This window comes from Cryptosporidium sp. chipmunk genotype I (genome assembly GCF_004936735.1).
Source record: "Cryptosporidium sp. chipmunk genotype I strain 37763 chromosome Unknown contig_12, whole genome shotgun sequence".
In the NCBI taxonomy this organism is placed as follows: domain Eukaryota; phylum Apicomplexa; class Conoidasida; order Eucoccidiorida; family Cryptosporidiidae; genus Cryptosporidium; species Cryptosporidium sp. chipmunk genotype I.
Window position 1 is genome coordinate 35182 of NW_027125585.1, and position 24875 is coordinate 60056.

The 24875-nt window shown below is 29.6% G+C and overlaps 4 protein-coding genes across 4 annotated transcripts; 1 reads left to right on the plus strand and 3 right to left on the minus strand.

Moving 5' to 3' along the window:
- Positions 1-604: 604 nt before the first annotated feature.
- ELE39_000472 (60S ribosomal L23A) lies at positions 605-1411 on the plus strand (the record flags this gene model as incomplete). Its single annotated transcript, XM_067343521.1, has 2 exons — positions 605-620; positions 963-1411. The coding sequence occupies 2 exons, from the start codon at positions 605-607 to the stop codon at positions 1409-1411; spliced, it is 465 nt and encodes a 154-aa protein (XP_067202303.1).
- A 1023-nt stretch (positions 1412-2434) lies between these two features.
- On the minus strand, positions 2435-11977 carry ELE39_000473 (large low complexity; the record flags this gene model as incomplete). The annotated part of the gene is made up of 1 exon (XM_067343522.1): positions 2435-11977. One exon carries the CDS (start codon positions 11975-11977, stop codon positions 2435-2437), a length of 9543 nt encoding a protein of 3180 aa, XP_067202304.1.
- Positions 11978-12949: 972 nt separating this feature from the next.
- Positions 12950-18700, minus strand: ELE39_000474 (signal peptide with several threonines; the record flags this gene model as incomplete). Its single annotated transcript, XM_067343523.1, has 1 exon — positions 12950-18700. The coding sequence occupies one exon, from the start codon at positions 18698-18700 to the stop codon at positions 12950-12952; it is 5751 nt and encodes a 1916-aa protein (XP_067202305.1).
- A 668-nt stretch (positions 18701-19368) lies between these two features.
- On the minus strand, positions 19369-24852 carry ELE39_000475 (myosin heavy chain; the record flags this gene model as incomplete). Its single annotated transcript, XM_067343524.1, has 1 exon — positions 19369-24852. One exon carries the CDS (start codon positions 24850-24852, stop codon positions 19369-19371), a length of 5484 nt encoding a protein of 1827 aa, XP_067202306.1.
- Between the last annotated feature and the right edge of the window lie 23 nt (positions 24853-24875).

Here is a 24875-nt window from a genome sequence, read left to right on the forward strand (position 1 = left end):
GAATATAAACACCTTAGTGTAATATTTTTAAAAAGCTTTATTATTATTGATATATTAGCATTAATAGACAATTTATTTAAAGTGATTGAACCAAGTATTAGATTACTGGTAGTAATAATATCATCTATTTGTTGACTAAAATTAAGTTATTTTATTGTATTATTCCATTATTTTTTTTTTAAAAAAATACATGCGCCCGCCTCTTCATATATATTTAATTTTAAGAATTATGCCCGCCAATTTGTCAAAATTTATTATAATCAATTTTCACAGCCTTTTCTTAAATTTTTAAAAAGATATCGGCAAGTGCCCGCCAAAAAGAGACGCCCATAAATAATAATAGAAGGAGCGGCCAGAGCTGTCTCAATAAATAATAGTAAAGTAAAAATGCAAATAAATAATAAATAAAACTAATATAAATAATAATTCAAGAAGGAATTAAAATTTGACAAAATTGAAATTTCAAATTTTGTTAAGCCTGAAAAGAAGGAAAAAAAAAGCAAAGATTAAATATTTAATAAACAAATAAAGATCAAGATTTAATTTGTTTATTTAACAGGAAATCTTTTTGAGTATATTTATATTAATTATTATCAATAAGAAAATGTCTGCAAAGAAAGGTAGGTTGATTTAATATTTATTATATATGTTGGTTGAATGGTTGGTTCTTTTCATCTACAAATCATCCACATTTTGTTCTTGACTCATCTACCCATAGATACAAAGAGTCTGTTTTTTACTTCTATAAACCCTTTATTTTATCTACATTGCCCTAGTGATATTAATTAAATGAACGAAATATACAAATGGAAGATAATAATGGAATATGATCAAGAAGCTGGTAAAATACATTTATTTATTTTTTTCTTAAGTACATTTTGTGTTATTTGATTTATAGTTGAAAAGAATTATTAACCATTTGCAAGTCGTTTAATTTTAACAATATTTATTGACATTTTTAGGTAACACAAAAGCATCATCTACATCCGCATCTAAGGCAAATGCCAAGAAGACAGCTCAAGCAGTAAAGAACTCTAAAAGGTCTTCAACAACAAAGATTAGAACAAGAGTTCAATTTTACAGACCAAAGACTTTGAAATTACAAAGAAATCCAAAGTACGAGAGAAAGTCCATCAAAACACAAAAGAATTTGGACTGCTATGATATTATTAAGAGACCAATCACTACAGAATCTGCAATGAAGATGGTCGAAACTTTGAATACTATTGTATTTTTAGTTAACGAGAAAGCTAATAAGACTCAGATTAAGTATGCTGTTAGCAAACTTTATGATGTCAAGGTTGCTAACGTTAATACTGTTAATACATTTGGGGATGGAAAGAAGGCATTTGTAAAGCTTTCCCCTGATGTGGAGGCTGTTGATGTAGCAAGCAGAATTGGAATCATTTAAAACAGGAAAAAGCAAAAGAAAGAAAAATTCATAGAGGGGATAATATATTTCTTTTTTCTCTTATCTTATTCGGGGTTCTTTTTAAGTGTATTTATGGTAGTAATAGTAGTGCTATCACATTGTCAAGAATAATCGTTTAGATTTTTGATAATATTGCAAAAGAGAAGGGGAAGGAAAAATAGCTCTACAAATTACACACAAATATGCAATATTTGAATCTCTCCATTTGTTATTCAATAAGATAAGATCATCTTTTTTCTTCTTATTGAATATTTAAAAGTAATAATATATATCATTAATTGCGGTAAATTAAAATTATAATATATACAATGATATACAACGCATTTCGTATATTAGAGAACAATATATAATATAGAAAATTTACCACAATTAATGGTAAGGACAAGTGGATGGCTATTACTTTTATTTATTATAGTTGACGATAGTTGAAAGTATTTAAGTTTACTTAATATTAAGTTCCTATTTTTATTAAAATCTATTTCGCGCAAGTAGAGACAGAAATGCCGTGTTATTATTCTTTGAGCAAATATGATAATTTTTCATTTCTATTAATAATAATAATAGTGAAATTGAATGGTAAATTTCCATTTCGTTAAGTATTTCACACTTTGGATGTTTCCCTTTTTCAAAATTTTGATTTAAAGTAGAAATAAGTGTAAAATTTATATGTAATATATATTACATATATTTTGCATGCAGAAAAAAAAATTGAAAAAGAGCACGCTCATACACACATTTGTGAAATAACCATTATTATTTGACTCATTCTTGGGATTGAACATAATTTTTTTAAAAGATTCTTTTTCATTTTATTTGATTTAAACCAATACTTGGTGAATAAATTATTTCTTAAATATTTTTGTTTTCTTTTTAAAAAAAAAAGGCTACCTGATTAATTTAAACGAATCGAGTAATTCTTTTTTTTTCCTTGCTTCTCTTTTTTTTCCTCCCTTTGCTTTCGAATATATTTACAATTAAATATAGTTTGTAAATATCATCATTTTATTGTCTTAAGTTTTGCATGCAGTGCTTAAACAAAGCTTCCAATGCAGCTACAACTTTCTCCATGTTTTTGATATTTTTGTGGTTAACTACAGAAGATTTACATACAAAACAATTATTGCATGTTCCATAACCACCACTCACTGATTGATTTGTATTTGAACATTTTGCAGATCCTTTTAAAAATCTATCTAATGTTTTTAAATTGGATAAATCAGCCTTTGAAACATTGAGTAACTGCTTTAAAAGATCTAAAGCGGCACTTGTACAGCCATCTCTAACTAAACTTGAATGTTTTTCAATAGTTCTTGTTGATATATTTGATGTATCTAAATTCCCTTTATCTAATGCTCCATTTGAATCAAACTTCAATTGAACTACTTGGCTGCCGATGGGTAAAGTAGGTATTTGTGGTTGTGGATACGCTGGTGGTTGTGACTTTTGTGACTGTGGTTGCTGTGGGTGCGGATATGCAGGTGGTTGTGGATATGCAGGTGGTTGTGGCTTTTGTGACTGTGGCTGCTGTGGGTGCGAATATGCGGGTGGTTGTGGATATGCAGGTGGTTGTGGATGTTGTGACTGTGGTTGTTGTGACTGTGGTTGTTGTGGCTGCGGATATGCAGATGGCTTTGGATGTGAAGGTTTAGTTGAGCGTTTGACTTTTGGTGCAGTAGGTACCTTTGGCCTAACAACAGGATCCGATATTTTGTCGTGTGCTTTTAATGCTGATGAACCAAATGAAGATAATATACTGCCGATGGAAATTGGTTTTTTTGCTGGTCTTCCTGAAGGCTTAGTAGATTCTCCCTTAGATGGGGTACCTGATGATGAAGCTTGACCGTTCATCGCAATGGCTTGTTTCAAAGCTTTCAAAAGAGATTCTTTATTGTCATTTCCTTGCATCTGTATAAAATCATCCAAACTCAAAGGTGTATTTAAAGGATCAGTTGTGGCTACATACTCTAAATACGCCTGCATAATATCATCATCATTGAGTAAGTATTCATATTCAGAATATAGAAAACCTCCTCCTCCTGCTCCACCTATTGCTCCTCCTTCAGCTCCACCTACCGCTCCTCCTTCCGCCCCACCTGTTGCACCTTCTTCCGCCCCACCTACTGCTCCTTCTTCAGCTCCTGTTGCTTCGCCCAATATACTTAATAAAATAGTTTTGTTATAGCCTGAAGCTTCAAGCAATTCTTCCAAAGGTAGAGCATTTTTAACAATAGAAATGTATAAAGCATATGCTCCCATGATTTCTTCATCTGACATCAAAGCGTCAAGTAAATATGGTCCGCCAGGTTCTCCTCCACCGATTCCTCCACCGCCTCCTCCTCCGCCGAAAGCACCACCACCTGCTCCTCCACTACCTGTTCCTCCACTACCTGTTCCTCCACCACCTGCTCCTCCACCACTTGCTCCTCCACCACTTGCTCCTCCACCACTTGCTCCTCCACTACCTGCTCCTCCACTACCTGCTCCTCCTCCTTTACCTGGTCCCCCTGGCTTTCCTCCGCCACCTCCCTTGCCAAAGTCTTCTCCACCAGTTGTGTAATTTGATGAACTTTGGATAAATTCTTGGATTAAATTCAGTAAATTATTTTTATCATAGTCCGATACTTCAATCAAAACTTTCAAATCTGAAGGATTTTTAGCAATAGAAGAATATAAATGATAAGCTTCCAAAATTTCTTCATCAGCCATAAGAATTGCAACTAAATCTTCTTCAGCCCCACCCATTCCTCCTCCTCCTGCTGATCCTCCTCCCAATCCTCCCCCTGCTCCTCCTCCACCAGATGTGTCACTTGGTGAATTTTGGATAGATTCATAAATTAAACCCAGTAAATTACTTTTATCGTAATCTGAAATTTCAATCAGATCTTTCAAATCTGAAGGATTTTTAGCAATAGAAGAATATAATTGATAAGCTTCCAAAACTTCCTCATCTGTCATAAGAATTGCAACTAAACTAAGAGCTTCTTCTGATTGATTATCTTGTTTATTTGATCCCGAAGATGGAATACTTGGATTAAATTCACTTTCTAAGCTTTGGAGAATGCTTTTCAAATATTCAGATAAACTAAGACCGTCTGCAAAAGCTAGATTCTTAATTTCACTCAAAGTTAAAGGCGCTTCACCTTTAGCTAAACTTAAATACATTCCATACAAATTTTGTACTTCTTCATCAACCTCATCGTCATCTTCTCCTGCTCCTCCACCTCCTGCCGTAGGTTCATCCTGTTGATAATTTTCATCAAAACTATTTTTAAATAATTTTTTCATTCTAAAATTAAACTTATCAATATTAACTTTAGTTACTTTCATACTTAATTGAAGATTTTTTAAAGCATCTATAACTTTATTATATAAACTATTATTAGCATATTGTAATTTAACAAGTTCTTTACATATTTCATATAATATTTTATTTCTTCGAACTGCTGCTTTATATACCAATGTCTGTATTCTTAAAATTTTAAGTTCTTTAGTTTTATTTGAAGTCCTCTTTTTTAAACTTTCTTTTAAATTTGTTAATTCGCCCCATTGTTCTCTTAAAAAATATTCCATTTGTTTTAAATCCAAACCAGTACAAATAAATGGAAAATTACGTGGATCAACAAATAATGGATGTATTAACTTTTTAATTGATAATTCTTCTCCTAAAAGATCCGAAATATGCTTCCAAGGCAGTTTATATTTATTAGTTTCTCTACATTTTTCCAAAAGAGCATTTAATCTTTTTAAAATATCTAAAAATATATTCGAAAGTAAATTCTTTTTTAATAAACTTTCTTTGTAACAAATGCCTTTGCTATCTGCTCCACATGCATTTGAACTCAACCTATTCAATAATGCCATAACAGTTGAAATCCTTCGATTAATTATTAATATTAACGTTGAGTCGCATCCTTGTGAATATCTGATCGCATATTCTGCATGCTTTGGCAATAATAATGAACTTAATTCTTCAGACAAGGATTGAATATTTCTATTCAAATCGCATCTCAAAAGAGGTTGCAAATTCAAATTATTCAAAATTTCAGCTTCTGCAACAGTTCCTTGAATTTCTACAACTATTGGATATTTGTTCACATCATCCTCACCTGCTCCTGGTCCTCCACCTGCTCCTGGTCCTCCACCTGCTCCTGGTCCTCCACCTGGTCCTCCACCTGGTCCTCCACCTGGTCCTCCACCTGCTCCTGGTCCTCCACCTGCTCCTGGTCCTCCACCTGGTCCTCCACCTGGTCCTCCACCTGCTCCTGGTCCTCCACCTGCTCCTCCTGATCCACTCGGTTTTCCTGGTGCTACTGGTCCAGGCCCAATTGGCAATGCTGGCCCACTTATTGCTCCGCCAGACCCACCAGATCCATCTTGTGGTTTCTTGGAAATAAAATCTCCCGTTGGCGTAAATACACTAGAAAAGTTTTCAGAATTTAATAGCAAGTCAAAGCCAAATAATTGATACTCTGATAATAAGCCATTATCCAATGGGAATGGAGGGAAAATCAATTCCATCAATTTTGGGTATGTACTCCAATTCAAAGTCGAAAACCTTGGCTCTTCCCTATTCCTTAACGACTCATGTAAAGCCAAAATTCCAAATCTAAAGCAATATTTAATCAATCCATGATAAACATCAATTAAAGATGATAAGAAATTATACTCATTATTATTTGCCGAATCCTTGTAATTTTTTATTTCTTCTCTCCTCTGTGATACAAGAGTCAAAATTGATTGAATATTATTTAAATAATCCCCAGTACATAACTTTGGCTCTATCTTTTCTTGAATTAAATAATTTTTATATTTACTCGCTTCTTGTGAGTTATTATTTAAACGATTCAAAAATTCTTCGTTAAGATTCAAACTAGATCTTTCCTTAGTCATGATTCTTAAAATACCTTTATTAAGAAACTCTTCAGATAAAGGATTATATGCCGATACTTGTCCTAATCCATTATAATACTCAATTCTTCTCACACAAGCAAAAATACCTGATGCGAAGTAATCAAGAGCTAAACTATATCCAAGTAATTGATAATAATCTTTATAATAATTACAATAACTACATCCTTTAATAAAACCACCATGAGTATGTTTTAATTGATAAGTTTTTGAAGTTGAATATAATCCCAAAAATATATTAAGTAAATTCTCAAATGTAAATAATGTTTCTTTATATTTCTGTCTCAATTTTAGGTAATTCTTTTCTAAACAAATGAATAAATGTCCAAATAAATCAAAACCAGATGTTAAATCATAAAAAATCTTCTTTGTTTCTTCATTTCCTAATGCTAAACCTTGTATAACAAATTTTGAAAAGTATTGGGAAGATGGAAGTTGACTTTTTTGTCCTATATATATTTCATTATTCGACGACTTATTATCCTCGCATCTTTTAATAATATCCTCAAATACTAAAATTAAAGCTTCAATTACAGTTAATGATCGATATTGTTTTCTTTTTGTAATCACCATATCACTTTCCAAAAGTTTAGGCAAATTAATCTCCGAAAAAGTATCACTAAGTTTACGTTTTCTTATTTTATCTCTTATTGAAATCAAAGAAGCCAAATTAACTTTTAAAATTGTAATATTTCTACTAGTACAATCTTTTAAACCATTCAAATTTATTGAATATTTGTTCAATAATGTATTAAGTAATTTTGTTTCAAGCCTATCCATAATATTTAATAATAAAATAATTTCATCAGAAAGTAAATTCCCTGTCAATAAGTATTCTTTCTGTAAAGCTTTATTATATTCATTACTACTTATTCCCAAACTCTTCCATTTTGCTAATTTTTTATTTTCTAAATTATTCTTATTATTATCTTCTCTTATTAAATCAGGTACTTTTTCTCCAATACAAAAATCTATAACAGAAGTCAAAATATTTGAAATTATTTTTTCTACTTGAATATTCTTTTCCACATTCTTTCTATTACATTGTACACAATTTTCAACATTAACATTACTATTATTTACGTTGATACCAAAAAGACTATTTCTGTTAGCAATAGTCTCATCAATACTCTTTTTTCCAGTACTATTATGATTATGACTAGTATGATTTAATATACTTTTATAGTAATTTGCCAACTCAATACTTTTATTTTTCTCCTTAATAATTGTAATTAAAGTCTCAAAAGTACAATCAAGTGCTGAATAAATATATTTATCACTCAAAACTAATTGAATCTCACTTAATGCTTTATGATTCTTTATTAACTCATTATTATTAGCTTCAACATTCTTTTTTAATTCCCCAAACATATTAAATGTACTCAAATTTCTTATTCTTTTTATACCATCATTATTTTTCTTGTATATACCACCATAAGTCCAACAGAATGAAATCATACTTAGAATGAGATTGATTAAAAAATTCATTGATTTTAGATTAACTTGAGTATTTAATGAATTAGCTAAATCTGTATTTATTTTCACGAAACTTTTAATACTTTTTAATCTAGTAATAAAACTAAACAACTTAACCATTTTTTCTGGATTGCAATCTCTTGAATCATAAATCATAGAAAAACCTCCTATACTTTGTACTAATTGATAAGCTTTGAACAATACATCTTCTTTTTTATTTTCTATATTATTTGCTACTACAAGATTGTCAATCATTTCTTGTAATGGGAATTGGTAAATACAATTTGCTTCAAATACTTGTAATTTGGCAATAAAATCCAAATCACCTTTTTTTGTATGATTCTTTTTAAATTCATCACATTCCATAAGTAATTCATCCATAAGCTTGACAAGAATATTATATGCTGTAATCTTTTCAGTAACAAATAATTTTTCAGATTCTTTAATGCAATGATTTCTAGAACATTCAACATTCTGATGTGAACTTTTATCACAATTTAATTCACCCATTAATTTATTTAGTTGTTTAATTTCTTGATTGTATTCCAATTTTAATGATTTCCACTTTTGAATATTTGAATCATCAAGACAATCTCTGAACTCTGTAAAATTTTTCAATTTATAAATATGATAATTAAGAAATCTCGCTCCAAAAGTTGAGTTAAGTGTTAAATTTTTACACTTTTTCAAAAAAGTAAACAAATCAATCATAGGAATATATAGCTGACTTGACTCGCATTCATCCATTTTAGCAGAAAATAGATCCCAATTATGTTTGAAATTTGGAGCAACATTATGAAGACTTCTACAATCAACAAGTATTTGTTTCAAGTATTTCTTTAATAATTCCAAAGATGAAGAGATTATTTGATCATCTTTCTGCTCTTGATCTTTTTCAAGAATAGAATGAGTTGTAATAAAAGTATTAATATTAGTGTGAAAAGGATTTTTTTCTTTATTTTGATGATCTACCATCATCTTTTGAACTTGAGTAAATAAGTAGTATAGTTTATTTACAAATTCCTGGCTGCAACTTAAAAGACGCAAATCATCTAATCCATTTAGCTTTAGAAACTCTTTCAAAAACTCAAATACAGTAGTTGATTGGCTTGCTTCATTCATCATTTCGTCCATTATAGACATTAAATTTTTAGTTTCCTGAGAACCCAGTTGGTTGAGTATTGTTAGAGAGTTTGCTAAAGTAGTTAAACCCGAGCCTTGAGGATAACTAGGATGCAGTTTATTTTGTTCATCTTCACTTTCTCCGGAACTTTTTTTCGAAGGTTTTTCCGGAATCAATCGAATCTTTGCTGGGAATTTTGGAAATCCTGGTTTGATTTTTACTCCATTCTTGATAATAGGAAGGCCTAAAATTAAATCCTTGTAACTTTTTGGTGGAACTGGTGGTCTCTTATCTTTTACTGGTTGCTGTGGCTGCGGTTGTGGCTGAGGTTGTAGAGGCTGTTGGGGGTATGGCTGCTGTGGATATGATGGTTGTTGTGGCTGTGGGGGATGTTGTGGCTGTGGTTGTGGCTGCTGAGGATATGGTTGAAGTTCATATTCACTTGTTGTTGGTCCTGCTACTGGTCCTGGTCCCGCTCCTGACGCGGGTTGAGGAGATTGTGAAGATTCTTCAGAATCAAAGAATGAAGAATCACCCATTGAAGATACATCAGTTAAAGGAGGAACAAAACCTCCAGAAAGACCTGAGAAATTGTAATTCTGTGTTGGAGCAAATTTGGGAGCCTTAAAATTAACTGGTAGAAAAACACCACCACTAGAGTTTTTAGAATCTCCCAATTCACTCATAATTTTATACAATTCAAGCAAAATTTTTAAAAACTCAGCAGAAAACAAATACTTTTGAACCTTAAACATAGTGTTATTACTCAAGAAACTTTCTTGTTGAAAACCCATACCAACTAAACTCTTCTTCTTATAATTACTCTTTTCTATAGTTAACCCAGAAACTGTTGTTGTGTTCAAAATATTATTTAATAACTTCTCAAGAAATTTAGCCATTTTATCAACATTTGGAGTCAAATCAATTAAATCAATGTGATAAAATGAAGAAATTAATCCCATTGTTAATTGATGTATAGACAAATCCTTCAATTCTGATCTGTTTGTAATTCCTGTCGTTCCATTCAATAATTTTGTTGCTGAATCCAATATCGAATCACGTTTCAATTTAGATTTACAATCATTTATTGCTTTAAGAAGTTTCTTTAATAAATCAGGAATAAAACTTGACAAAACTGTATAATTATTTGATGATGATTTTTGATTGAATCTTTTTCCATTCTCCAATATCAATTCTAATTGTAAATATCTATAATATAATAATGACAATAATGACTGATGACATTTTTGACTACTTTCCACCAACTTGGTATCATTATCAACTAACTGAGTTAGTAAATTCTTATCAGTTGATTTAACCTTTATTTTAAGTTTTGTTGGTGTTTTAATCTCTTTGGTCTTTATCATATGTACTGTTAAAAGACTTGTTAAAACACTTAATTGAAACTCTAATTGAGAACATTTTAACTTGTACTGATTTCTTAAATCATTCTTTGAAACTTGTTTCATTTTATTTAATATATATTTATAAGTTTTTAAAAGATCCAAAATCCTTTCTAGTATTACTAAAATCATATTTGTATTAATATTCTTTGCTAAATTTATCTGATTTGGTCCTGAAAACCATAAAAAGAATTCATTAAATGAACTTGAATCCACAGCTTTAAAGTAGTAATCTTCTGGAAATCTGGATACAATTGGTAACAAACTCTCATCAAAATCAAGATTCAAATCTTCACCATTTACAGTAAACCTTAATTCAACACACTTCTTAAATACAAATTGAAGTACTGGACGAATTTGATTATATATAGCTCTAAACCTATTATATGTATCCTTATCTGTAGACAATTCTGTTGAAGAAACTTGTAATTTACCATTAAAATTCTCAAAAAATTTCTTTAATGATATATTATTAAACTGTTTGGAGGTATCTAATTCTTTTTTAAGCATATCAAAACTTGTTGATTCACATATTGAAGGTAAAGCCGTTGCTACAAAGTTATTAGTGCTTTGATCATATAAACAAAGCATCTGTATAGCTTGAGTATATAATATGGATTTATTTAATATATTTAAAGTATTTTTAAGTATCATAATTCTTGTTTCCAAGAATTGATCAATATTTCCTGAAGAAGCTAAACTATCCTTTTCAGCTTGTAACTGATTTAAAGTTGCAGAATTTTTATCAAAATGTGATTTTAAAGTCTTTTGGGTTTTTTCAATTTTTATCTGAAACAAGTCATTCAAACATTTCTTGAAATCAAAATTCACTAAAGTGCCCAATAATTCTGAGATTAAATCCAATAATTTACTAGTAAACAAACTAAGACTTCTTGGTTGAAAATAACTAATTACCAAAGTTTTAAAATCAAATGTTCTTTCTTTTTGTGACTGAATATATAAATCATGTTTATTAATGGATGATATACCTGATTTATTTGCTTCTTGTAATCTTTGATTTTTTCGTTTCACTCTATCACGAGCCTTATCCCTACGTCTTCTTTGTAGATCAGCTCTATCTTGTTGGGATTTATGATCATAACTAGTTGTAAATGGCCTATACATAACATCAACGTTAGGTTGTTCTCCTTTAAGAATACCTCTTCTATATTTACATTTATCAAGCTTAAGTTGATACGCAACAATCTTAGAAGCAAGCTCTCTCATTTTTAACTGTAACCTTTTAATAGCATTAGCTCTTTTCTCGCATGTACCACATCTATTTCCTTTTTGTTTTTTAGTGTTAGTATTATGGCACTTATGGTTATCATAATTATGTCTTAAAGATCTAGAATTAGCCTTAAATTGATTAAATTCATCAGTCAGTTTTTTGATTTCTGATTCCAATTGTGAAATTAAAGTTTCAATTTGATTTAATGGAACATTACTTAAAGCCCAATGTGTAATTTCACTATTTATTGTTAATTTAGAATTTTGACTAAACCCTGGTAACTCTAAAAAAGATAATTCAGTTATAATGCTGTTGACTTTGTTTTTAAACAAAATTTCATCTTTTTCATTATTTACTAACAGTCCAATTAGCAGTATAACCACTAAATTTAACCATTTACTCATGATTAAAGGCTTGATCAATTATCTTTTCTTATATAAACTAAACTTTATTATTTAAAAAAAAATCTTATGATTGGTTTTCTGTAAAATACTAGAGCAATAAGTGACCAAGATTAAATTGAAAGTTCTCTTTTTAAATACCAATGAATTATTATTATTTACTATTATTATTATTAATTCCAAGTTACCTCTTTTTTTTAATATATATAATTAGAATGAATGAATTTATTTCTAACTTTATGAAAAAGTTAATATCCTTAGTTGAAATTCTGTTACTTTAATTTATAAATCAGTAACGGTAATTATAGATTTAAAAATAAGCTTTATACTTCAGAAAAAAAAAACCCCATATAATTATAAAGCTTATTATATTTATATACGAAATTTTGACCAATATAATTCAAGATCCAATATTTAAAAACAAAATTTAAAATAAAAAAAAAAAAAAAAAGAAAGAAATGGGACTATTTTTTGCTATTATGTTGTCGTATGATTTAAATAGCCTCAAATTACTTCATACTATTGATTTCCCCTTAAAATTCAAATCAAAACAATAGTTTTCTTCTTTTCTCTTATTATTGTATACAAAATTTTTAATTTTAGGATTTCCTATTGAAGTTTGGGCGCCAATACTCAAGATTTAAATATATTACATGCAGTTCAATCTTTAAATTTCCCCACAACCGAGAAATTAAATTTCGATGTTTCCCGCCATTTTGATGTATTTAATTAATATATTAAAATTTTGAGAATATTTTTTTAATATTAAATCAATTGGTGATTTTAGAGCTAAAATATTCTCCAATTTATTTATTGGAATATTATTTTTCTTATTATTCTTATTACTATTATTATTGCTGTTATTACTATTATTATTATTATCGTTAATGTCGACAGATAAATGATTAATTTTAAAAAAATGATAGTTTTCTACTTTAAATATATACTTTCACTTGTTTTTTTCCTAATTTAATTTTATTCCAAATCACGAATCAGCATTTCAATTAAAACATCTTTATCAAATCCTGAAACTTCAACTAATTGTTTTAAAGTGAGAGGATTTTCATTCAACGATAAATATAACAAATAAGAACTCTGAACTTCTGGATCTTTCATTAGAACTGAGTATTCATCATCTTCTTGACCTGATTCTGAACTAAGTTTATAACTGGATCTTGATTCACTTATTTGCGGTTGAAAATCTTTGTTTTCTTCTGTATAAATATCAAGTATTGATGGAATTGATGGACCAGCGAAATTATAGTTAAGATTCAAAAGTTTATTAACTGGTAGATTAGGTGGATTCATTCCATATTGAGTGCCTTCTTGGTTTGAAATTATAGTATTGTGTAGATCTTTAGATTTTTCTAGAGTATTATGAAATGCAGAACTTCTCGTGAGTCCTGAACCGCCAGTACTTCCTGCACCTTCTGCATTTCTTGAATCTTCTGCACCGCCTGAACCTCCTGCACCGCTTGAATCTCCTGCACCTCCTGAATCTCCTGCGTCGCCTGTACCTCCTGCACTTCCTGCACTACCTGAATCCCCTGAATCCCCTGAATCTCCTGCAACTCTGGAACCATAAACCCCAAAAGACAATGCTTGAGAAATTCTAGAATTGAATTGATTGATTTGAAGATCACTAATAGCTATGAAACTATTCAAATCATCCAAAACATCCAGTATATTTATTGTAATGGTTGAATTAACTTGAAAATGATTTAAAAATTCTGTACAAATTAATAATAATTGTTCATTTCTAGTAATTGCTGAATTGACAATTTGTTTTTCCAATTCCAATTCAAATAAACTACTTGAATTTTTAAAATTAGCATCTTTTCCATCTCTAGACTGAATCAGTAATTTAATCTTATCCATCATATATTCAAGCTTTTTAACTTTAGCTTTCTGGTAAAATATAAAATCTTTAACACTTTTTAAATCAATTAAAAAACAATCTTTTGGTATATTTCTATCTTCTTGGAAAAATGTGAATAATAAACTTTTTATATTTTCTTTAAAATTTTTAAGACTTGGAATATGTAACCAAGGATTCTTAAATTTGTTTAATTCTTGACATTTCTCCAAGTAAAATTGTAATTTCAAAGTCAAACTTCTTAATGTTTCTAATACTACTTCATAAGTAACAGAATGTTTAAAATTATTACTATATTCCAATAATTTAATAAGTAAATACTCAATTGTTGAAATTCTAGAATTTATTATATATAGTAAATTAAAATCACATCCTGTTAAAAACTTCATTGCTATTTCTAATTTTTCCGAAACCAATAAGGAGGATAATTCTTTAGTAAACTCTTCTAAATAACTAATCAAATTTAAATTTAACAATGATTTCAAATCCAATCCGTCCAATACATGCCTTTCAGGTCCTACTTCTGGCATTACTGTCAAAATTGGAAATCTGGTCTTTTCAGTTTCGTCACCAGTTTCAGTTTCATTTCCTGTTCCTGTTCCCATTTTTGTTCCCGTTTCTGTTCCTGCTCCTGTTCCTGTTCCCGTTTTTGTTCCTGTTTCTGTTTCTGTTCCTGTTCCTGTTCCTGTTCCTGTTCCTGTTCCTGTTTCTGTTCCTTTTCTTGCTTCATCTCCAGCTCCTGTTTCATGTCCAGTCCCAACTCCTCTTCCAGCTTCAGCTCCTGTCTCATACCTAACTCCAGTTCCAGCCTCAACTCCAACCCCAGCTCCAGCTTCTAAACCAAACCACCGATTCTCATCACCCAAACCAGAAATATACATTCCAACAGTCATTTCTTGTCTTGAAATCAATACACCACTATCTAAATCAAATAATAGTGAGTAATCTCCTGATTTATCAAAATTATCAAAACCAAATAACTCAAAGCTTGAAAGAAACCCACTCTCTAATGGAAAACTTGGAAATACAAATTCCAACAAATTTGGATAAAACTCCCAACCAACTTTACTTATTCTCACCTCTTTTTTATTTGATTGAGACTTTAATAAATAGAAAATTCCAAATCTAAAACAAAATTTTACTAAACTTAAATAAAGATTCAAAATTAATGATATATTTTTTAATTCAAACATTTCCTCCTGCTTCAATCCATTCTTTAAATCTTCAATCTCTCTAATCTTACTGAATAAATCCTCAATAAAATCCATTGTACAACTTTCTGGCTTAATCTTATCATTACCAGTAAATCTATTTAATATATGATTCTTATCCAGTGTTACATTTTCTTGAAATAATCCAAAACCCCATCTTTCTTGTTTTAAAATCTCATTTATACTTTTATACTCAATAAAATCCTCTCCATATTTATTGAATGGATCATATTTCTTTATTATACCTATCCCACTATCTCCTTCTACTCTTTGTATACAAACAAATATTGCTGTAAAAAAGTATTCTAAAGCCAAAGAGTAACCAAAAAGAGATAAAAGATCTTCAGAAAAACTACATTTACTATACCCAAGCTTTGAACATCCAATATTAGAAGCATAACTTCCTGATAAACTTGTTTCCTCTTGATCATGTAAATCCATTCCAAAAGAGTATTTATTCAAAAAACTACTTAAAACCATATTAAAATCTTCTGATAACTTACCATATTTTAGTAATAAATTTAAATAATTCATTTCCAAACATGAATTAATATGACCAAATAAATCAAAATCTGATGTTAATTCAATAAAAGTATTTGTTATTTTACTCTTATTTAATAATAATCCAGTTATTATACTACTTGTAAAGTATTGTGGAGAAGGTAATTTTGATATTCTTATTCTGAGATCATCTTTTTTTATCTTATCTACAACTTCTTCACATCTTCTTAAAATATCCTCTATAACTAAAATTAAAGCAACCAATATATATTTCAATCTATTATGTAATCTTTTCGTAATTATTAAATCATTTTCATCCATTTCTTCGAATTTTGAATTCTTATAACTCATCTCCTCATAACGATTCTTATTAATACGTTCATCTAATCTATCTTTAAGTATATTAACCTCATTTAATGATTTCTTTAAATCTAAAATCTTCTTAACTGTGCAATCTTTCAAACCACTCATATTTACTGAAAATCTGTTTAATAATGTATTTAATATAGTCATTTCCAATTTACTTGCTAATTTTAACATTAATATAATTTCATTAGAAAATAAATTCTCTGTTATTCCACTAAAAATTTCACCAAAAACCTTTAAATAATCATTCTTATTAATTCCATCATCCAACCATTTATTTAAATCAGGAGTTTTTGATATAATACAACTATTCAAAATAAATTCCAATAATTCAGCATAATACTTTTCTAGTGTTATATTTCTTTTAACATTATCAGAATTACAAATAAAACAATTATTATTGTTATTCATTGAAATTCCAAATAACAAATTTCTTTGATTAATAATCATATCAATATATTTATTTCCAGAACTACCGTGAAAATGTTTCTTTAATTTGAGCTCCTTTTCATAAAACTTTAATAAATCCATACTTTTTTGTTTTTCTTTGATAATTTCTATAATATTCCTAAAATTACAATCTAAACTTGAATATATATATTTTTCACTTAATAGTATCTGTATTTTCTCAAAAAGTATTGGATCTGTTCTTAATTCAGAATTTATATCCATTTTCTTAAGAAATTCCTTGTGTAAATTAATTTTAGTAATTTGATTGGTCATCTTTTGATCAATTGGATAATATGTTAAACAAAAAGAAATCAAATCCAATGCGATTTTTATTAAAGACTTCGCTGATTGTACTTTTAATTTCCTTGTTTCCTCTAAATTGGGATCTTCATATAAATTTTCATTCTTCTCCTCTAATTCTTTGATTTGATTTATTCTTGAAATAAATTCAAACAATTCAGTAAATAACTCAATATCACAATCTTTTGAACTGAAAATAGACTTAAATCCATTTATGCTTTGAATCAATTGATACATATTTTTAAAAACTTGTTCCTTTTGATTTTGAGGCAAACCCTTATACACTCCCAACCTTTTCATTGAGTTTACAAAGTCATATTTATATAAACATTCTTCTCTGTAGGAGTGAATTTTGGCTTTTGACTCCAAAGTCGACTGATCTTGTTTTAATATATTATCACAACTATTTAATAAACTAATTAATAATTCAATGATTAAATTATAAACTTTAATTTTCTCTGTTAAAAAGTATTTATTTGATTCTATAGTACATGTATTACGTGTGCATGGCTTATTAAAATGATAATAACCGTTGCATTTCAAAGATTTCAACTTAAGTTTGTACTTTTCAACTTTACTTATATATTTATTCTTTAAGGATACCCATTTTTGTAATTTTTGTAAAGATAAACACTCTTTAATTTGAGTAAACCCTTCCAATTGAGCTAGTAAATAAATAAAGATTCTGGATCCATATCTTGAATTGATTGAGAATTTACTGTAATTTGAAATTAGAAATCGAGTAAAGTCCAATATTGGATTAAATTTTTTAAATTCACATTCATTGATTTTGATTAACAACTTTTCTAAATTTCCTTGTATTTTTGGAGTTACTTTAAATATTCGTTCACAAAGTTCAAGTAACTCAGTAAAAAATCTGATTAACTCTTTTAAAAGTAATATTAGAGCTTCTGATTCTTTTATTACTTGCTTACCGTTTCCGGTATGAGTTGTTAAGAAGGTAGTTTCATCTACCTGATAACTTTCATTTTGTCTATTTTGAACAGCTTGCAAAATTTTTAATACCTTTAATCTCGATACAAATAACTTATTAACAATAGGCAATTCACACTTTAATTCGATCAGTTCTTTTACTCCATATTCAGCCAATAGTTTTTCGAAAAATAATAGAACTGATTTTCTTTGTTTCATTGCTAGTTTTTTTATCTCATCTTTTTTTAGATTCAGAAACTGTAGGTGCTCTTCAGTTAGGCCTGCTCCTATATTAGTTAATTCTGAGGTGGAAGCAGTATCATTAGTAGCTTTGGAGGTGCTAGAAGTAACAGTGGTACTTCTAGTTGTAGTAGTAGTAGTAGCAGTAGTAGTAGTAGTAGTAGCAGTAGTAGTAGTATTAGTTGCTGTTGTTTGACCAGTTTTGGTATTAGTATCAGCATTATTAGTAGTAGCGGTAATAATAGATTTCATTTCCTCTACCTCAATCTCTGGTTGTTCCTTATTACTAAGAACCAATTTTCTCTGATAATACTTGGCTTTCGTAAGCTTATTCTTGTAATAATTTAACTTGAGTCTTAATTTCTTTAATTTCGATTCAGCCTTGTTTATTTGGATTTGAATGCTTGCACATTCTTGTCCTTTCTTGTTCTTTTTCTTGTTCTTTTTCTTGTTCTTTTTCTTAGTACTTTTCTTCTTTTCATTCCTATCATGACATTTTTCTGATTCCAGAGCACTTTTAAGGACTTTCAAAGTTTTCTCCAAATCAGCGATTCCTTTTCTTAATTCAAGAATTTTTTGCAATAATTCTGAAATTAATGAATTTAAACTATTTAATGGCATTTTTCTAATATTTAAATCACTTGTTACTCTACTTAATTTTTTTGAGTATTGATTTTTTCTTTTTAGACCTGGTAATTCTAAATAAGACATAAGAATTACTTGTGAATTTCTTTTAATTATTTTTCCATCAAAATAATTACAAATTTCATTATTTAATATTAAAAACCATGTAGTATAGGTAATAATTAATAAAATTAACCAATTAATTTTAATTCTTAAAAACTTCATCTTTTTTTTAATAAAATTTTTTTTTTAAATAGAAATAAATACTTGTAAATAACTTGATTCCCAAATTCTCTCTTTACTTTATCCTCAATTTTACACTTAACTTATGTTCACATAAATTAGGTATAGATATTATAAATGACAATTCCTTTTTTTACTTTAACTTTTTTTTATCATTGAACAGAAACTATGCCAAATTTTCTTATTTAATTTTTAGAATTTTTATTATTATTATTAATTTGTCATTCGTAAGGTATTTTTGGATGAAACCTTTGTGCCGCGCATTTAATGCATGTAATACATGCACTGAAAATTTGTCCCCACAAAAAATATAATTTTGAGATTCAAGTTTACTTGATTATTTATTATTTATTATATTAGATATAATAAAATATTTTTTTTTTTAATAATTTTTTAAAATAATCACGTGTAAAATGCATGCAGTTTTATTGATTACGCGTTTTTTTTTAACTCGTACATGCCATGCAAATTAAAAATAACGATTAGTTTCAAAACTGTAATTAGAATTATTTTTTAAAGTGTTAATTGCCCTAAAACTAATTAATTTATACTAGAAATTCAATTTGAATATTTAATTTGAGACCAAATTATTTCACTAATATTATAATTTATATTATTCAATTAACTAGAAAAACAACTCATGATAAAATTCAAATAATTGTAGCAATAGATTTCGCAGTCCCCAAATTCTTATTATAAACTACCAAATTTTTCTCAACAGCATCCAAAAAAACGAAAGATTGTGATAAATTATTGTCAATCACTCTTGATTGCCCTATCTTAGAGTTAAATATTACAAATTGAACAATAAATGGACGATATCTCTTATCCAAACATATATGTAATCTGTCGGAAAATATATACCTTGAACCAAATGAATTAAGCTGGATAGTAACCATATCTCCCGTTGATGAAACACATGAAATCTTGTTACTGTTATTCAAATTGAAAATTGAAACAATTGAACAACTTCTAGTATTTTTATTGTCTTGATTTTGAACAATCGTCCCAATATTATTTATCCTTTCTCCTCCATTCATCATCTTACCATGGCTTGGATGACTATAATTATCCATCTCAAAAGGAGAAATTATTGCAATCTTTGGAGAGTAGTTTTTTCTATTCAAACTAATTAACAATATTCTACCATTAATTGTTCCTAATAGTAATGTTATTTCGACATTATCAGCAAGCCTTGAATAAATTCCGCCAAAACCGAGATTTGTTGATCTTAATATATTCATTTCTTGAGGATTCGGAAAAACACTCGAAATCATTGTTTTTTGTAAATTAAAACTACCGTCTCGTAGCCATAAACTTGTTGTAAACCAACAAGACTTCTCCAAAATGGTCATATCATCACTAGTTATATCACTTGTCACATTTCCATTACTATATTGAACAAAATCCATTTTACTACATTCTCTTCCTATATTTACTATATCATGTAACAAGTTCATTGTACAATCCAATAAATCGTCCTCATTTGTCTGAATCTCTAGTGATAATATCAATCCCAACTTTGGACCTCCTAAAAATATTAAACTATGATCTACTGTTACTCTTATAATTGAAGATCTTTTATCACCTTTTAACATCATCACTTCCTCCTCTTCTATTAATGAAGTCTCTTTCATATACCTCTCCAATTTCTCACTAGATATAAAACATGTCTCCTTCAATACATCCACTGTTGGAATTACATCATAAATTAATGAAGTGCTGCTACCAACACCTAAATTCCCATCATTTATCCCATCATCAGAATCTTTTTTCATTGCAAATCCAAATAAATTACACCAACATTTTGGATGATAACTACTCTTTTTATCCCAAACCATTCCTCTCCTTATCTCACTTTCCCTACCTGTCCATTCTTCTACTATACTTGATAATCTGAATGGAAAATTCAACCAACTTATTATTTGATTTGTTGATAAATCTACCACTGTAAATAATCCATCAAACTTTTCCAAATCTTGTTGTTCTTTATTATAACTTAATTCCACATAGTTTGAATTCTCTGATATATTTCTCCTCTTATTCTTCTTTAGTGAAATTGGAATCGGCAATCTTATACTATTAACACCACATTCATCTTTTAGTGCCTCTTCTGAATACTCTACATGCCAAAGTATCCCCAAATATTGATAGGATGTTGGATCTATATAATGGATTCTTAATGGTACAAAAATATGACCCTTTTCTATCCATTCAAATGGAATATAATCATTAAATGGTACACTAGAACAAATACTTATTGTTGAAATATGTTCTTTAACTTCCTTCCTTCCTGCTTTCTTCATATAAACAATCACAGAATCATGATTACATTTTTCCTTGTAATCACTTGTTCCATCACTTTTAAATACATGTAAATCTCTGATCATATTTCCATTCATAAACTTATTATTCAGTCTTATACTATTATAGTAAAAGTCTCCCATGACTCCTCTATTCATTTCATTATCTTTATCCATGTCCAAATCGCAACTCAAATTTGGAAGCTTTGTTGATGGAGTGGAGTTAATCAAATCCCAGTATTCGTCATCGTTATTAGCCAAGTCTCCTCTTCCTTCATCTCCCATCTCCATTGATGCATCTGGGAACAGTTCCATTCTTAATTTAAATGTCACTATCGACCCCTTTTCGTTGATCATCACAAAACTTGTACTAAAGGCTGGATGCTGAGAAAAACATAAGGGATTTCCTAATTCATACCCAATCCTTTTGGCTTCTTTTCCATTACTATATTCTGAATAATACTCAAACTCGTCGTTCCTTAAACTTATATTGCCATCCTCCTTAAATTCCCCATTGTTAATCTCAGGAACCGTACTGATAAATTTCAATATTGAACCTTCCATTTCATCATCGTTTTCTTCCTCTTTAATATCCTTTGGAACAAATAACTCGTATGATCTAACCTTATCTCCTGTCATCTCTAACAAACATACACTACTTCCATCATAATGTATCAAATAATTACGTTTCTTATTCTTTTTATATCCTACAAATGAAAATATCTCCTGCTTCCATATCTCCAATCCGACTAAACCACCATGCCTCTTCAAATCATGCTCACTTTCAACAACTGAATCGCTCATCTTCTTCATTTTGCCTCCTTTTTCAGTTTCTCCCAAGCTTGCTTGGTTCACTCCTAATTTATTCATCAACTCACCATTATTCTCGTTTCTAAGAGCTTCTGTACTCCCATCTATCTTGTGTTGTCCATCCTTTTTCCCACTCTTCTCAAACTTATTAATAACCTTAAATCTTTCATTGTTAGACCTCAAAATACTTAAAAAATACCTCTTCATTCTCTGTCTGGATTCGATTATTATACTATCCACAACCTTTATCCCCATTATGTAAGGCATTCTGTACTCCACCTGTTTCCTTAGAGGAAGAATTATGTGCTTATAAAACAAATACCATCTGTATATTCTTGTTGACAATAAATTCATTAATTGTCTTCGCTTTCTAATCAAAACAATAAATCGATTCTTCATCCAAGAAACCAAGTCTGCGACCAATATACACCTTCTCAAGCACTTTCTCGCAAATAATTTCCTCAATTTGATAAGAATCTCCTCACTTGGAATAACTAATCCACTGTCATAATTTCCTTTTGAATATTCATTAACTTGGTCCAACAATAATCCATACTGACCAGATTTTAAAAATAGCTTGGAAATTCCAAATTGATAAGTATTAGACGGAATAGAATAGGCGGATAAGAAGAATTCAACAATCATCCTATCAGACAATCCATATATGTACTTTTCTGGTAACAAACAACGAATTTGTTCAATCAATTTCGAGTAGCTTGCTCTATTTGGATAACCATAATGCATCAACTTGACCATCTGTATTGTTCCCGACTGAATCATTTGGTTCAAGACTATATGACCATTCCAAACATCTGATCTCATATGGCCATTCGGAATGAAACACCTAATAAATTGCAATGAAACTTCTCCTAAATCCTGAATCATATCCTTAAGATCTTTTGTGAACTTTTTACTAACACTCCTAAAACTTGCACTCTTTCTACTCTTATATTCAGAATCTATTATACTGTTCAATATTTCATTATTTGAATTATCCAATATCTCTTCAAGCTCTGGAATGATCTTGTCGTGATTCTTCTCCAACCAACCATTCAAAGTATACTCAACAGATCCTGCGTAGTGCTTGATGGAAAATATAGTTGGCATATCCGACTGATTCAGCTTCTTCAAACCATTCAATGGAAACTTAATTAACTTGTTTGCACTCTCTCCTCCACCTGAAGTTAACATTCTGTTTGGAGAATATGTGGAACCATAATTATTACTACCTCCGTGTACAGATTTACCATACTTATTATTAATTTTTTGCCAGTAAGTGAAATCTGAGATATCCTGGCCTTGAGATTTGAGTCTACTATCATCATCAAGCAATGAAAACAAATCAAAGATCAAATCCAAGACCGGCTGGGTTTTTGGAATCTCAATATTCGTCCAAACTAGACCTTCTTGTTGGTAAAGTTTCTGCTCACTTTGAAGAACTTTTTCCACAAAGAACTCCTGTAACTTTTCATTAGCCAAATTAATGCAAAGCTGCTCAAAAGAATTAATTTCAAGTTTCTCAAAGCCATAAATATCCAATATTCCTATATATAAAGAATTTGCAGAATTTGTAATGTTTTGCTTTCTTGGAGATACAGTTTCTCCAAGCTCCTCGTCTTTACAGGATGTAAATCTATTAATATGAGAAACCACCCAATTAAATATGCGAATATAAATGGAACGGATTATTGAGTGAATCAATTGTAGTGATTGTTGACTAGTTCTAAATATAGATACTGGAGTCTGGTTATTGCCTACCTTTAATTGCTTTACCAATAGTATGTCAACCAACAAATCTGTACTTATCCCAAACAGACTAGCTATACTTGCCACCAACTCTGGATCATTAAAATTCAGCATTTCTTTATCTTTCAACACTCCTTTCTCTTCAGAATCTTTAAAGACAATATTCCCAAGTAATATTATACCGGATAAAATTTGAAACAGCATATTTTGTCTTTCACTACTCACTCCATTAATATTTAAAGACTGTCTTAGTATATTAAACTGCTCACGATCACTCTCCATTTCTGAGCTATATGCCAAATTTCCTTGATTCAACAATAAGTACTTGGAAGCGTCTCTCTCCAAGTATAGATTCTTGAGCTCTTCTTCAGTTGCCCCATGAATTAGTTGGTAAAAGCAATGGTATGTTCTCTCATTGTGGTTATGCTTTACACATCTACTACTTTCTAGTAAATATGTGGTTATCCCGCCTCCCTTTAAAAAGCCATGTTCATTATAGTATAGCTTGTTTAACCTTCCAAATCTAGATGAATTATAATTACGAACAGTTCTGGCATTTCCAAAAGCCTCCAAAATTGGATTTGCTGACAATATTCTTTTTTGAATATCTCTAGCTTCTTGCTCTCCAAAGATGGTGTGGGATGCGTAAGATAATCGAATCTGCATCATTCTCTTTCTCTGCTTCTCCGTCATCCCACTTTCATCGGAATTTACGGTATCAGCCGAACTTGGTAGGATCCCCACTTCAGCCAAATAAGACATTACAATCTTTGCAGTTTCTGTCTTTCCTGCTCCACTTTCTCCAGAAATAACAATAGCATGATTTTTTCTATCTAAGACCATACTTCTATATGAATAATCTGCAATAGAATACGGATGTGGAGGCATTTGGCTCATGTGTTTTCCATAATAACTTCTTTTCGTTTCCTCTGAATACAAGTTTGGAATATCCCTATAAGGATTCATCGCTAATAAAACATGAGCCGTACTTGTGTATATCTTTCCTTTCCCAAACCGAACTCTAATGTTCTCGAGAATATTTGCAGGATCCAATGATGTTAAAGAAGTATTGTCATCCTTGTCCGTATCACTTACATACTTATAACACGTCCCTATAGAGGCTTTCTCTGTTCTGGATGGACCACTACTTTCGTCATCCTTGCTATCCTTGAGCAATAGTTTTCCACCAATTAAATCCACATGGTCAACTTTAAGTAGCTTGTAACCATCTTTTTCACAAGGAACCCAAACTAGGTCATTTCTCAAAAACGACATAGTTTCAGATAATAATTTATTAT